The 15,806-nt window shown below is 41.8% G+C and overlaps 1 protein-coding gene across 1 annotated transcript in view; it reads left to right on the top strand.

The window, feature by feature from the left end:
* HS2ST1 (heparan sulfate 2-O-sulfotransferase 1) overlaps positions 1-15,806 on the top strand; it is a 143,229-nt gene that overhangs the window by 102,735 nt on the left and 24,688 nt on the right. The window contains exon 2 of the mRNA XM_054980681.1: positions 2,865-3,103. Within this exon, the coding sequence (XP_054836656.1) occupies positions 2,865-3,103 (239 nt within the window). The remainder of the gene's footprint in view (positions 1-2,864; positions 3,104-15,806) is intronic.

Below are 15,806 nucleotides of genomic sequence, written 5' to 3'. Positions count from 1 at the left end.
GAAATACATTAAAGATATCAACATCTCCCTAATATAAGGGAGAATGTTTATAAAATGATATATAGATGGTATTTAACACCAAAGAAATTAGCCTTTGGGAATAGCCAAATGTCAGATAAATGTTGGAAATGTAAAAAGCATGAAGGGTCATTTTATCATATGTGGTGGTCTTGTGAAAAAGTTAAACAATTTTGGGGGAATATTGTTATGTCAGATATATGTCAGATATATTACAGGAAAAAGTGAGTTAAAAACCCAGAGTTGTTATTGTTATGTATAGGCTTAGAAGATTTTGCGACCCAAGATAGAACGCTAATGTTTTATATGACAACTGCAGCAAGGATGTTATATGCACAATTATGGAAGACACAGGAGATACCGACAATAGAAGATTGGATACAGAAATTGCTATACATGGCAGAGATGGACGAATTGACAAGAAAAATAGGAGAACAAGATTCAGAAGAATTTGTTACTGACTGGGGGAAATTTAAAAGATATTTGGAAAAGAAATGGGACGTAAGGGGGAAAGTGTGGTCATTGGACAATTATTATTTTATTTATTCAATTTATATACCGCCCATCCCAGGGGCTCTGGGCGGTTAGGGGGAGATAGGTTGTCTTTACTGATGGAAATAATATTTGGAAAGTAAAAATAAGGTAATGGTTAAAAATAATATTCTTTTTTTTAGATAATGTATAAGTTAGAATAATAGATGCAATTAGATAATGGGTTGGAAAGCTGTTGGAAGTCTAACAAGAAAAGGGGGGAGTGGGTGGGGGAAACAGGAATAGGTGGGGTAATAGAATGTATATTAGTTAATTGGTATGTTAACTCACCCAATAAAAAATTATATATATATATATATATATATATAAAAAGGAAACCAGGTTGGTCTTGCAAGATCTGTTAGGGACAAAAACATGCTGACTTCCCCGGATCACTGAGTGGTCCTTCAGATGCTTAAAGATTGATCCCTTTAAAATCTGTTCTAATATCTTCCCAGCAACAGAAGTCAGACTGACCGGCCTGTAGTTTCCCTGGTCATCCTTCTTCCCTTTCTTAAAGATTGGGATAACATTCACTCTTCTCCAATCTTGTGGCCCATCCCCAGTCCTCCAGGAGGCCTTGAAGATGATGGACAGGGGTTCTGCAAGTTCTCTAGAAAGTTCTTTCAGCACTCTTCGTTAATATAGTTAATATTAATATTCTTATATATAATATTCTTAATATAATATTCTTTCAGCACACTTCGTTAATATCAATGAAATGCTAAGCATCTTTTGCGAAGGTGGTACTCCTTAGTCTGAGAGCTTCACATCCACTACCTTCAGCAAGTAAGCTTGCTACTCTCCCAATGTGGGACTGCACAAAAGCCATGAAGATGAAAACAGGGTAGCTCTTACCTGTAACTGTTGTTAATCGAGTGGTCCGCTATGCAGGCACACATCCCTCCCTCCTGCCCCACTATGAACTCTCTAGAACCTTGGTTTATGGAAGATCTCTGGCAGTGGCATGGAGAGAAGTGAGGGAATAGTGCCCCTCCTCCTGGTCATGTGATGATTTGGCAAGAAAGTGCCAAAGGGAGGAGAGGCACTCCTAGTTTTCTAGAAAGCTCTGCAAATCTTCCCTGTGGCTGGCCTGTACGTGCACAGTTCCCAGTGTTGATGGGTGGGAATCAACCATAATAAGATGCTCAGAGTGAGAACTGCTGAACCTTTCCTCCACCCATTCCTCATCTGTGTTGCTCTAGCCACTTTTTCCATTCCTGACTCCAGTACTGAGAGTCAAATGAGAATGCTGACTAGATGTTGGGAGGAACCAGCTGTGAACAACTACGTTGCAAGAAGGGGTAAACATATTAGCATCTCTTTTGTATGTGATTGCTCAGTCTTAACTAGTATGGCCTTAACTATGATCATGTCAGTTAAAAAAATCCAAGTAAATTTATGGCTTGAAGCATCTCTTTGCTGAATAAGTGTGACCTAGTTCAAGGGATGAGCGTGGTGCTCTTAAAAGGAAAGAGACCAGGAGAGAGCAGCATTTAGTTCTGGCAATTGTGAGTTACAGCTGGCAGAGGCATCTGTACGTAGTAGCTTTAAGACCAGATATAAATGATAGAGCCAGAATATAGAAAAATACTTGTTTGATGCTTTTAATGCTCATTCTTTGAGAGAAGTCAGTTCGCAATAAGTTGCAGAGATGTTCTGGGGTTTAGGTAGAGATGGCATTGTGGTGTCCTAGTTTCTTTGGTGTTTAATTCAAGAATTGTGATTGTCTTTTCATTTTTATTTTTTCCATTTTTGTGTTCAAGATTGACACTTTGCACCTTAATGATGATCATGTTGTAAGCTGCTTCCGCTTCTATTCTTATCAAACACACAATTAATATATCTAATTGGATTTTGCAAAGCCATTCATTGTAATATCATACACAGGAGAGTGGGTTTAATTAAAATAAGCACAACATCCATTTTATCTAAATTTCAGTTCCTCTTTGCAATTAATTGACTAAACCCTGAATGGTCAGTAGCTAATGTTCTGTAAAATTCATATTATGTGCAGTATCATTTCATCAATCTATCATTGCAAAGTGCTAGATGTTTAATAGCAATTATGTTTAGAGGGGCTGTGGAAAAAATCTTATTCTTAAAAAATAGACTTTTTTTTCTATTTCTGTTAACTCTGAATGGACTTTCCAGCTTAAGTTCCCAGATAGCCATGACTTACTAGACTTTTTTTTTGCTGCATTTATCATGTATTTAAGGAAATGTATAATTCAGATTTACTCAGATCAGTGACTAAATTAAGACCTGTATTTTTCCGTAATAATGATTTGTGCATTTTGTTTGTTTTCTTATAGAAAGAGCTATTGCAAAGCATGAAGTTCGTGAGATTGAGCAGCGTCATACTATAGATGGCTTTCGGTCAGATGTGCCTCTGGATGAAGACAATGATGTGGTGATAATTTATAATCGAGTCCCAAAAACTGCCAGCACTTCATTTACAAACATTGCTTATGATCTTTGTGCAAGAAACAAGTATCATGTACTGCATATCAACACAACCAAAAATAACCCTGTTATGTCTCTGCAAGATCAGGTAGGTTACATCTGTTTAAGATTCAACATTTTACCTCTTTAATAGCTTTATATTTAATTAATATCAAAAATAAAGCACTGTGTATAAGAAAACACAGCAAAGAGCAATAAAATAGGTATTATAGCAAGATTGTTACCTTAGAACCTGGTAGAGCAGGAGGGCCGGCATACAAGAGTTTCATTAAATCAATGTTAGTCAAGTCCATGAAGACATCTTATATTTGATTAAAGTGAGCAGCTGTTAGTTTTCAAGAGTGTCTGTGTTTTTCTCTTGGTGCACTAAGATCAGACTTCTTTCTTCTCAGATTCTTCCTGTCTTTTATATACTTCCTGTATCAATTGACAGTGTCCCCATCTGCTTTGTTGTTCAAGCATGATGCCTTCTTTGATTCCTCACTCACCTTTGTTTCTTCTATTGACATTGATTCTCCATGTGCAACATTGTGAAAATAGGGCCCTTTGCCATCTCAGCAAAACTTCTAAGAAACGCTCAAGTCATCTCCAGTCTTGATCAGCAGCCTGCACTTCTCTGGCTGTTGGTGTTTGCACAGCTGTCCTTGTGCCTCTGTCAAAAACTCTGCTGCCAAAATAATTCATGTCTCTCATTTTGTTCAGATCATACAATGCCTTACCTTGAATTCTGATACAGGCTTACTTGTCTGGACCTAGATAGAGCATAATGCCCTGTTCTTATCTGCAGAAGCTCTTGTGGTCAGGTTTTCTCCCCTCCTTACTGAGATTTCTCTCCATGTTCACATCTTGATCTGTTCCCGATAGTGACACTTCCTTCGTTGCTGCTCCTTGTGTTTGGAATTCGCTTAGAACTCCTACGTGATACTTCTCCCCCACTCCCCCATCTCCTCAAACTTTTAATTTTTCTCTGAATCCTTTGGTACAACATTAATCCTCATCTGTTTTTTCCTTGTGTTAAATTATGGATTGTAAATTGTTCTAGTTGCAAATTGATGGTGCTATTGTAAATAACAGAATAATGATCAGTGCTTTACATATATGCAGTGCTTTACATATATGCAGATAAACATATCTGTTCTTCATGGCTTCTGTGCAGGCACATACATTTGGACTGTGCACGTGCAGGCCAGTGGTGGAAAAAATTATCAGAACTTTCTAGAAGATAGGAGTGCTCCTCCTCCCCTTGGTGCTTTCCCTCTTATACCATCACATGACCAGGAGAACTAGGAGTTCTCTTTTGCTATCACACAGAGAGGATCTCCATTGCTGTTCTCTGCTTTTCCCTAACCTCATCCTTGAGACTGAGGAAACTTTATTTTTCTTAAAAGGGTTGTTTACCATCAGTAGTAAGAACCAGTTCTGTATAGTGGTTAGAGCTTTGGCCTATAATCTAAGGAACGCAGGTTCAAATGCCATTCTTCTTGAAAGGCTTGTCTGTGACCTTGGGTCCATCACATTCTCTCAGCCTGCCTGCTTTGCAGGGTAGTTGTGTGGATGGAATGAAAGGGTATAATAGTCAATTTGAGTCTCCCTAGGGGCTGAAAGGTGGGTTTTAGATAGACTCCATACCCATCTTGTAAAGGATGTCTTATGTTTCTACTGAAAATGGGTGTCCCAAGGAAGATGTCCTTGACATACAAACTTCCATTTGTCAGAGCTGCTGTCAGAGCCCCTATTGCAGTGGTGGTGGTGGTGGTGGTGGTGGTTGATGATGGCCTGCAGATTAAATAGCACTTCATCTCTAATTTGGTCACTGTATACTGTGAATGCTGTAGACTGTTAGCCTAGATGGGAAGCAGAATGAATTATTTTGCTGCAATTTTTTGTTTAAGCTGCTAATCAACAAGTCATTATGGTCCTTTCCCCATCCCCTTGGAAATGAGCATGACACACATTTTAACCCCATCCTGGCCAAAGTGTTACAAATTGAGGCCATTGAACGTCAATGGCAGATTGCCTCTTTATATAATAAGGTAAAAGCCCAGTGACTCTCTAAGAACTAACATTTATTTGATATGAACTTTTGAGAGTTCTGGTTACTCCATCAGATATCTCTGTGTTTCACAAGTCTATTCTTTTAATCTGGGCCAGTGTTTTAGATTGCCCTAGTCCATGCTAGGAGTTTGGTTTTTTAAAAAATGACTGGCTGTTTCTGTGACTTCATATAGACTCTGAATTCTTCAGTCCAGATGGACAACGCTATGGAGAGGAACAGGCTTGCTGTCAAATCCTTGAAAGCCACTTCTTCCCTATCTTCAAATTACTTATCTCAGGGTACTGCACATGTTTTGCATGTGCAAGAGACCAGGTTTTATCTCTATCATCTCTTACTGAAAGTGTCTCTGGTACTAAACTTATGAAAAACCCTTTAAATTCATTTGTCAGTCCTCATAGGTGATTTACTGTACAAGAAAAAGTAAAAATTCAGTGGTCTGCTGCCTTGTCCTCCACTCACAGGTTTCCCACAATTCTTTTTCGTATGCTTTGTGAGTTCATATCCAAGGTTTTCCCCACCTCTCCCTTCAGGGGAACTCACATGAGCTCCCATAATACTCTCTCTGAGATAGAAAAGGAAAACAAATGAAAAGGCCTGTTTTAGCTACAGGTCATCTAATTTTGTATATTGTAGTCTTTATAGTTTTGTTTGGCCATTTTGTTCATACATTTCTCTACCCTTGCTGCAGAGAGTCCGTCTGTTGTTGGGGGTGCAGACTGCTAGTGGCAGAATTCCAACACCTTGGTTATTGATAAAATTGATAACAACTAGGGCAGCGATGGCGAACCTATGGCACGCATGCCACAGCTGGCATGCAGAGCCCTCTTTGTGGGCACGCGAGCCATGTTGCCAGATCACTAAGTCCAGGGCTCATTTGGAGGGGGAACGTGCTGCAACGGAGTTCCCCTAGCACTGAAAAGTGATCACGTGGGTTTTGGCCCTGCCCACGTGATTCCTTTTCCTCAATGCTGCCTCCCTGCTGCCAGTTTCTTTAGCAGCAGGAAGCTGAGGTAGCAGCCGGGCTACTGGGCCTGGCTTTCTAAAGGAGGGCAAGCAGCTTTCATTTAACTTGCTTTACTTCCATTCGTGACTCCCAAGTGAGTGAGAGAGAGAGAGTGCTTGCAAGATGCTGCTGGTGGAAAGAAAGGCAAGCAGCTTTCATTTAACTTGCTTTACTTGCATCGTGTCTCCTAAGTGAATGAGAGAGAGTGCTTGCAAGACGCTGCTGGTCTAAAGAAAGGTGTACCATGTCAAATGCTGTGAGATCAAGTAACACAAGCAGCGCAGACCCGCCTCGATCCAGATGCCTCACATAATGTTTCATAATGTCTCACATAATGTCTCATAATGCCTCACATAATGTCTCACAATGTTAATATATCCTGTGCCCTGGCCATATTTCCTTGCCAAGGGGTTTGCTTTCAATCCTCATGTCTCCAAGAGAGCCTGACAGTATCTTCACACAATCCTTCCTTTGCAGATTGGTAGAGGCTGTCACACTGTCTGGAGTGTATGACTGTTTAGCGTCCAAATGCCGATAATATGAACCAGTCGGTTCCTACTACTTTAGCTCCCAATGCTGATAATACTTTTGGCTTCGAGTGTCGATATTACAAACTAGTCAGTTCCTATTAAAGATTCCAGCCGTCCTCGGTCTTCTTCCGAGTTGCCATGGAAAAAAGCCAAGCCGAAGTTGAGGTCTTCAGCCTGACTGCCTCAGTGGCATCCAGTCCACTTGTGGTTCCAAGAAATCCTTTGCCAATTCCTAAGCATCAATCGGCTTCAACTCCTGCCATTTTTAAATGGCAAAATGCTAGATTTCCTTGAATTAGGAACTGTTTTATCTCCTTTACCACCTTCCCTAGTGTCTGCACAGAAGGAAGCGGCTTCTTCAGATCCAACTGACACTGAGAGTTGTCTGGGGGTCCTCAAGAGTCATAGACATCTACGGACCTCATCACTCTTTGAGACAGGGCTGTGTTCCTGTTCAACCACCCTCCTGCTGATCCCATCATTACAGAAACCCTGCAAATCAAGGGTCTTCCACAGAGTGCTTTGTCATTCTTCCCCCACAGATAAGACATCAGGAAGGTTGATATTTTGGGAACAAAGATTTATGCCTCCTCAGCCCTAAATTTCTGTATTGATAATTATGAAGCCATTATGGCCAGGTACCAGTTGTTTCTCATCGTTCCTCTCTCAAAGCAACAAATTCACATTGCGAGACACATTGGGGATAGCTCCACATGAGCTGTGCCTCTGCCATTGTGATTTGGAGGCATGTGTGTCTTAGATCCACCGCTTTAGCCCTACATCATAGGTTAAGGGTCGAAGATCTACCTTTTGAGGGAAATGCTCTTTTTTCATCAACCTCTGTTGATGCATTTAAGAAAATAAAGGGTGATAAGGTGACTGCTAGGTCATTAGGGATTACCCCAGTCGTTCCATACAAACACCAGTTCCCTTCTAGACCCTGTCCTCATTACAGCCCCAAATAGAATTGGTTCCCATCTTAAGTGAACTAGTTTTTTCTTCAGAATCAGCAACATGCTGCTTCTGTGGTTCCATCCAACCAGCCTTGACAGAGGTATTACTGTCACAGTCTGAGGACGATTCCAGTTCTCCCAGAGAGCATTCCAGCTCCACCAAACAGAGTTTTGATACCAAGTCATTTTTTTTCATTCCCTGTCAGTCAATCCCTGCCTTTTTCCTGCAGGGGAGAAAATTACCCAACAGCTCTGAGTACTGTCAATAGTTCAGAAAGGTTACTCCCTGAAGTTCAAAACCATTCCTCCGAACGTTCCTCCCCAGACAAACCCCTCCCTGCCTCAAGCACTTTTGGTAAAGGAGATACACAATATATTGCTGAAACAAGCAATAGAACTGGTTCCATCCTCCGGTTCTGGTGGGGTTTATTCCCACTATCTGGTGGGGTTTATTATTTTGTATGGTATACAAAAGGTCATGGGGCTCCTGCCCCATCTTAGAGCTCTGTTTTGTAAACAGTTCAGAATGTTGTCGTTAAAAGATGCTTTACCTCCTTAGAAAACCACTCTTTTTTCCCAGTGCGGTACCAAAAGGTAATAGAAGGTCCTTCCTTTTGGCCTCTCCTCTTCCCCTCGGGTGTTCACTAAAGTTATGGCAGTAGTAGTCAGTCACCTCAGGGAGAACAGTTGTGCTGTATTTCTGACTAACTTGTCATTGGTCAGTCCAAAGAGTCTGTCTCTCATGATACTTCATTAGTACTGTCATTCCTCCAAAAACTGGGTCTGAGGGTAAATTTGCAGAAATCTTTCTTCGTTCCACAACTGAGGGTAGCATTTGTAGGAGCAGTATTGGATTCCACAATAGCTCGAGTTTTTCCCACCAAGGAACGTATAACTCGGTTCCAAGTCACTCTGAACAAACTGCACTTTTAAGATATCAAAGTGCAAGGGAAATCAAAAAAAAAAAAGAAAGAAAAAGAAATCTGTTAGGTTTTATGGCCTTTCTGATATTGATAGTTCAGTTTGCCAGACTCCTGCTCCGGCTGTTGCAAACTTGCACACTGCCAGAACCCGTACAAGTGGTTCTTGGTTTTGAGGATTGTACACAGATCCCTAGCTTCATGGAACGACAAATGGAACCTAATTGTGGGGACCCCGTTTGGTTCCAGCCCCATTCACCCCTCCATCTACACAGGTGCCTCTCTGTTGGGTCGGGGGACTTACTCCAGAGACAATCAGGTGAATGTCCTCTGGTCTTGACATGAGTCAAAGTTACACATCAACCTTCTGGAAATAAGGGCTATATGGTTTGCTCTGAAAGCCTTCTTCCATTTTGTCAAGGTCAAGAATGTTCAGATATGCCTGGACAACACAACTGCCATGCATTATCTGAACAATCAGGGGGGCATGCTTTCTCTGTCCCTCTCCTGAGAGTCCTCCCTAATTTGGGAATGGGCTATCCAGCATCATGTTTCCCTCAGTTATCCACATTGCGTGAGATGATGACACTCTGGCAGATGCCCTGTATTGGTCCAAGGAGCATAACTATAAATGGTCCATTCACATGGATTTCCCTCAACTTGTAATCCGATGGTGGGATTTTTGTTCCCAACATAGACCTCTTTGTTAATCCACTCATCAAGAGGTGCCTCCAGTACTGCTCTCAGGTGAGCAAGGGGAATTCTACCCTAGGAGATGTCTTTCAGATACCCTGGTCAGACACTCTGCTCTGTGCCTTCCCTTCTCTCCCTCTTATGGCTTTAGCACTCAGCAAGATGATGAGAAAGGGGTATCAGTGATTGTAATCGCCCCTACTAGCCAAGACAGGTTGGTTCTCCATCCTGTCCAAAGTGTCACAGGGAAGAATTTACTGGTTTCCGCTGTCATCAACCCTTCTTCAGGACAACATGGTTCTTCACCACGATTTAGATACACTGAAGTTGACAGCTTGGCTTGTGTCCACCTTGGAGTAGAATTCTCTTCCCCAGTCAGGAACATGCTCTGCAAGCCAGGAAATCTTCCACCCAAAAGTCATACTCTCGCAAGCAGAAACATTTCTTCCTTTGGACAGTTGAACAGGGCTTAGTCCTTTCTTCGACTCCCTTGCCGCCTGTCTTAGACTTTCTGGTCCTCTTAAAGAACCAGGGACTCTGATTCCTCTGTGAAAGTCCACCTGGCGGCCATCTCGGCCTATCATGAAGGGATGAACGGTAGATCCCTCTTCTCCCAACCAGAATGCAAGTCTTTCCTTAAAGGCTTGGTTAATATTTACCCTCCTGTGTCCAAACGCACTCCTCAGTGGAGCCTATCTTTGGTTTTAACAACTCTCATGCATAAGCCTTTCAAGCCTCTAGCAACCCGTCCTCTCAAATTTCTCACAGCTAAGGCGGCCTCCTTAGTGGCCATTACATCAGCCAGGAGGGTGAGTGAACTGCAAGCCCTGAGGTGTGATCCACTTTTCTTCAGAATGTTTGCAGACAAGGTGGTTCTCTGTCCCAGCCTCCAGTTCCTTCCTAAAGTGGTCTCTACTTTTCACCTCAACCAGGACATTACTCTACCAGTGTTTTGTCCTTCACCTTCTACAGAGGCTGACAGGCTCCTACACACATTGGACGTCAAGAGTGCTCTGTGTTTCTACCTGGACAGGACTCTTGCCTTGGAAAGGACCCTAATCTGTTTTTCTTCTTCAAGGGAGCTAAAAAAGGACAGAAAATCACCACCCAAACCATCTCCAACTGGTTGGTGTGGCTCATTAAAGAGTGTTATGGGCAATCCAAACAGCCATGCCCTTTGAACATCAGGGCACATTTGACAAGGGCCCAGTTGACTTCATCAGCATTTAATCTGGGCATTTCACTTGTGGACTTATGCAAGGAAGTCACCTGGTCGACTGTCCAACTTTATTAAACACTATGCAATTGACATGGATTCCCGAAGGGATGCTGCAGTTGGCAAGGCTGTCCTGAAGAGTCTTTTTCAATGATAATGAGCAGCACGCCCACCTCTTGGGTAAGTTAGCTCACTACTCTCCCATGTGGGACTGCACAGAAGGCAATGATGAAAAGAGGGTTGCACCTACCTGTAATAGTTGTTCATCGAGTGTTCTGTGCAGGCACATATCCCTCCCTCCTTTCCTAGCCATGTGCTCTTTAATTTCTCCTTCACCAGTGGCTTATTGAATTGAGGGAGGGATCCACTCACCCCACCTTTTATAGCCGTGCCCACTCAAAAAGTGCACAAAAAGGCCAGGGGAACGTCTCACACCTTTTGGAGCTTTGATACCGCCGTGGCTGGCCTGTGCATGCACAGTTCTCATGTGTGCCTGCACAGAAGAACACTTAATGAACAACAGTTACAGGTGTAACTCTATTTTCTTATTCTCCCTTGACTGAGACTGCACTGAATAATTTCTTATTGGCTCCCATTTACCTTCTCTTAGTCCCGCTGTCAACAATATTCCCCTCTATTCTTGGAACAAAGTTACTTTTCTGTCAAACACAACTTCCTTCCTCATCCAAGTGGTCCTCTTTGGTTCTGTACAACTTAATGGGCTACCAGTGTTTCAGCTTTCCTGTATTTTTTGCTACCAATTTACCTCTCACAAAGTTCAGTGCTTCTTTGTAAGATATCTCTTTGCTTTTCTCATTGGTTATATCTTAATAGTTAATTGACCCTGATACGAGGATACTTAAATCCAGAGATTGGAACCATAAACGAACAAAATAGATCTTCCTACACATCTGAAAAATGCCCCAGGTTTGCAAAAAAAGTCTGAAACCTTAAAAAAAAAACACTGGGATGTTTTTTTTTAAAAAAAAACAAAATAATAAAAAGAGCACCTGTAGCTTTAACCAGATGCCCTCAGTAGCTGTTGCTTGGCAACCATAATACTTTAGTTAGTATTCCAGGTTTGTTTTCTGTCAATAAAAGCCAGAGGAAGGGGACAATGCCATTTCCAAGGCTGTTTTTGTCATTGAAAGGGGACTCATTGGGGCCAAACCCAGAAGCAACCACCAGATGGCTTGATACTACATGACTTGCATGGCTTATCCAGGCCTGGCTGCTTGCCACGGTTCAACAGCAGCAGCATCTCCCAATCCAGTGAAAAGTAGTGGTTAGAGTTTCAGTTTAGGATCAGGGAGACACTGGTTCAAATCACCACTCTACTATGGAAGCTCACTAGATGACCTTGGATCAGTAACACATTCTCAGCCTAATCTACCTCTCAGGATTGTTGTGAAGATAATATGGAGGCAAGGAGAATGATGTAAGTTGCTTTGGGCCCCCTTGTAGAGGAAGGCAATATATAAATGGAGTAAATTATGATATATAGATGAACATGTGAGGCACATAGAAAAGTTTAATAGGTTTGAAGAAGAGAATGATGTTAGAAAAGGTGAACATATGGAGGCTGCTAAGAGAAGAGAAAGAGGAAATAGGGTGGAAAATGGGATAGAGGGGAAAGTAAAGTATTCCCAGCAAGTTCTTGCAGGTTCCACATCATTCAACTGGGCCCGGCTCAGCTAGCACCACACAGCTGGGCCGTAGAGAAGAGGCTGCCTGGTGGGGGGAGGGAGAAAAGTGAAGAAATGAGGGGGGCAGACAGAGGTGAGTGGGTAGGAGAGAAGGAAGCAGGAAAATAGGGAGAGGTTAAGGGGGGGTAGGTAAGAGAAAGAGGACATAGTTGGGAGAGGGGAAATATAATGCTCCCTTCCCGCAAGTCCGTGTAGGTCCCCACTTATCAATAATAATAACTGTGCTTATATACCACTCTTCTAGACAGATTATTGCTTCACTCAGTTGTGAACAAAGTCAGTGTTATTATCCCCACAATACAGCTGGGGAGCTGGGGATTAGAGGAGTGGCTTACCCAAGGCCACCTGCTGAGCTCATGGCAGTAGGGGGATTGGAACCAGCATAATGCTGATTTCCAACCACTTAACCACTGTGCTACATCTTCTAAGCAGGGGCTGTATCACGTTTATATTTTTTGCAGTGCTTAGCATAACAATAGCGCTCAGGAAATATTTAGTAGTAGTGGACAGATCTGTTTCTGATGCTGATCAAGAAGGACTTGACTAAGGCAAATGTAATGTTCAGGAGAAGCTTCCTGGGTTAGCTACCTAGTTAGTGTTGATATCCATGTACGTTTCTGCCGATACTTTGGACCAGTTTGCCTGCAAACCTAACTGATGCAGTACCCAAGAGACATACACACAAACACAAACCCACTGTGCATTACTTACCCCCCAAGTTCTGCTCAGCCTATATTGGCCTGTCTGCTGCTTTTTCTTTGATCCTTAGAACTGAATTCTTAGATTGTTGAAGCTCCCATCTGCCAAGAAAGCTGAAATCATTATACCATTCGTTTTCTACTTTTTCCTTTCAGGATTTCTTGTTCTCCGTCCTGAGTACATTTGATCTCTCTTTCAATTCCACAGGGCTCATCTGAGCTTAAATCATAAACAGCTTAAACACACCAGAAGTTCAAAAATAGCTTTTCAGTTACTTTTCTAAAAGTACAAAGAGTGGGAAGATAATTCGGCAGAAACTTGTTCACATTTGCAAGGTGGTGGGGTTATAAATTAAATTCCAGAGATTATCTTCAGTTTTAAATGCTAATTAAATGTTTTCCTCTTCTACATAGTGTGTAAAAGTGGAGACATGAGCGATAGTAAAGTAATGGCAAAGCCATTCACAAACTTGGGAAGGTTCTTAAGTATTTCAATATGTTGATGATTGAGAGGTATTCTAAATTGGATTACTGCTGAGTCTGCTCAAGTGCTTTTACTTGCTTAGGAGGCATTTTGACAATTTTACCTCACAAATTCTCTTAAATATTTTATATCTTTGGGTACCAACTTGTAAAATTTTTGGCCTATACCTCACTGATGTGGCACTAATCTGTGATGGCCCCTTTTTTTCTTTAAGGAAACCTACACTGTCTGTAGCAGTAGAAAAGAGCAAGAATCCAGTAGCACCTATAAGATTAACAAAATTTATGGTAGGGTATGAGCTTTTGTGGCTTACTGTGCATTACCCACCCTAAGCTGTGACTCATGGAAGCTCATACCCTACCACAAATTTTGTTAGTCATATAGGTGCTACTGGACTCTTGCTCTTTTCTACTGCTGCCTCTTGTGAATCTTTGGAACCTGGGTGGTTTTGAGATGTGAACAAGATGCTAGGGCAACAAGGGTAAAGGCTTTGGGTTGCTGCTATGAGGTAAGTTTTATATTGAGCATGAAGAGTACAGAGATTATTGAAGCAGGAGGTGTAATAAAACAAAGATTTATTTAAGTGCAGGTTATGTGGTGAATTCTCTTTAAAGCTTGAAGTTACCTGGTCTGCTTATCACCAGAGAGAGGCCTCACAACTCTATCCTTTAACTGATAGAGCTACACACAAAATTATCTGCTCCATCTTCTAAGCTCTTTTCTCTGCACTCTCCCAGAGGCAGAATAGACACCTCTTTTTCCTGTGTCTCCCCCTCATGTCTCCCCCCCCCCCCACACACACACTCTGAAAGGTCATTGGATTTTGGAGCAGCATTCCCACGTGCGAAACAATTTAGTGACTGTTTTTCCTTTCAGGCACAGGGCAGTCTCCTGTGCTACAGACACCTATGGTCTATTGCTGTGTTTTTTGAAGGTATAACATTATGCCAGTTCTGGGGGCTTTCCCATTCTGCGGTGGCTTAGGGAGCCAGCTAACTCTTGCCACAACCCTAGGCCCACTCTTTCCCCCACTGGCACAGAGGGTTGTGTTGTTGGTGCTTTGACAGGGGTCTGCAGCATGGCTGTGCCTGTGGCCTGCTGTTGTGCAGAAGGAGGATGCTATGATGGTGTATCTCTGAAATACATCAGCAAATTGTTTGGTCAATTCCCTGACCACTTTCACACACCCCAGGTTTATGTGGTTAGTCTTGTTCTTAATGCGTGATTTAATGTGTCATATGGAGTGCCAACATGGTATAGTGGTAGGATCTGGGAGGCCCATGTTCAAATCCCTGCTCTGAAATGGAAGCTCACTGGTTGACCTTGGGCGAGTCATACCCTGAGCCTAACCTACCTCACAGGGTTATTCTAAGAAAAAAATAAAGGAGAGGAGAATGATGTAACCTGCTTTGGGTCCCCATTCGGGGAAAAATTGGGGTATAAATAAAGTAAATAAATAAATACATTGTAACATCTTTTCCACACTGTGACACTGAGAGATCTCTGTCTTTTGGTGCTACACCTCTGAAGATGCCAGCCACAGCTGCTGGCGAAACGTCAGGAACTACAATGCCAAGACCACGGCTATACAGCCTGGAAAATCCACAACAACCATCGTTCTCCAGCCGTGAAAGCCTTCGACAATATATTGTAATGTTTGTTTTATAAATTGTATATATATATATTTTTTTTTACAGTGATGTTACCCATCTTGGGTCCTGGGATGCATCTATCTAATGCCATTTATAGTCCACCTTTCTCACTGAGACTCGAGGCAGATTAATAGTGTGAGACTAGTACAATCAATATCAAGGACATTTCCATAAACAATGCTATAGGTTAAATAAATTTAAGTTTACAAAGAGATAGCATTAGCAAGAATCCAATACAGAGTTGAAGAATGCTGAAACAGAGCATAAGGAATTCTAGGACTGACATTAGACAATATATAATTCAGTAGGATCATACTTGAAGCAGGGGTAGCACATAGGAGCACATACTTAAGCAACAGATAGGATGCAAGACAAAATAGTGATGAAGTCTATGGTTCCTAACTTGTTAGTGAAGCATCTAAGACATTTGATGGCAATATTTTACCATAACCTTTTTTCTTCATGTTCTTTGTTCTTCATGTGTTAGCTTTAATATAAAACTGCTTGATCAGTTTTATTGCTTTTGCTTCAGCTGTAGAGTAAGCATGTCTATATATGTTACAGTACACAGATAATTCCAGGTTTGTTCAATGTTTCTGTGCTTTAGCGTACCTTGATCAGAAATGGCAATATTAGAGCTAGGGGTGTGCACAGAAAAAACATTTTGTAAATTCGGTTTGGTAATACCAAACTGGAGAAAAAATTCAGTATTCCCCAAATACCAAATTAATTATCTAATTCTTTTCGGTATTACACAGCAAATTTGGTAACAGTTAGATGTTGTTTCCTATGGGAACCTCAATTTGGGTTTATCCAGTGGCCTTGGGGAGGAAGGGGTCACTTTTTGACCAAATTTCACCAAATTTGCATGATACTACTT

Source organism: Eublepharis macularius, chromosome 5 (assembly GCF_028583425.1).
Source record: "Eublepharis macularius isolate TG4126 chromosome 5, MPM_Emac_v1.0, whole genome shotgun sequence".
In the NCBI taxonomy this organism is placed as follows: domain Eukaryota; kingdom Metazoa; phylum Chordata; class Lepidosauria; order Squamata; family Eublepharidae; genus Eublepharis; species Eublepharis macularius.
This window is presented reverse-complemented; position numbering and strand designations above follow the sequence as displayed.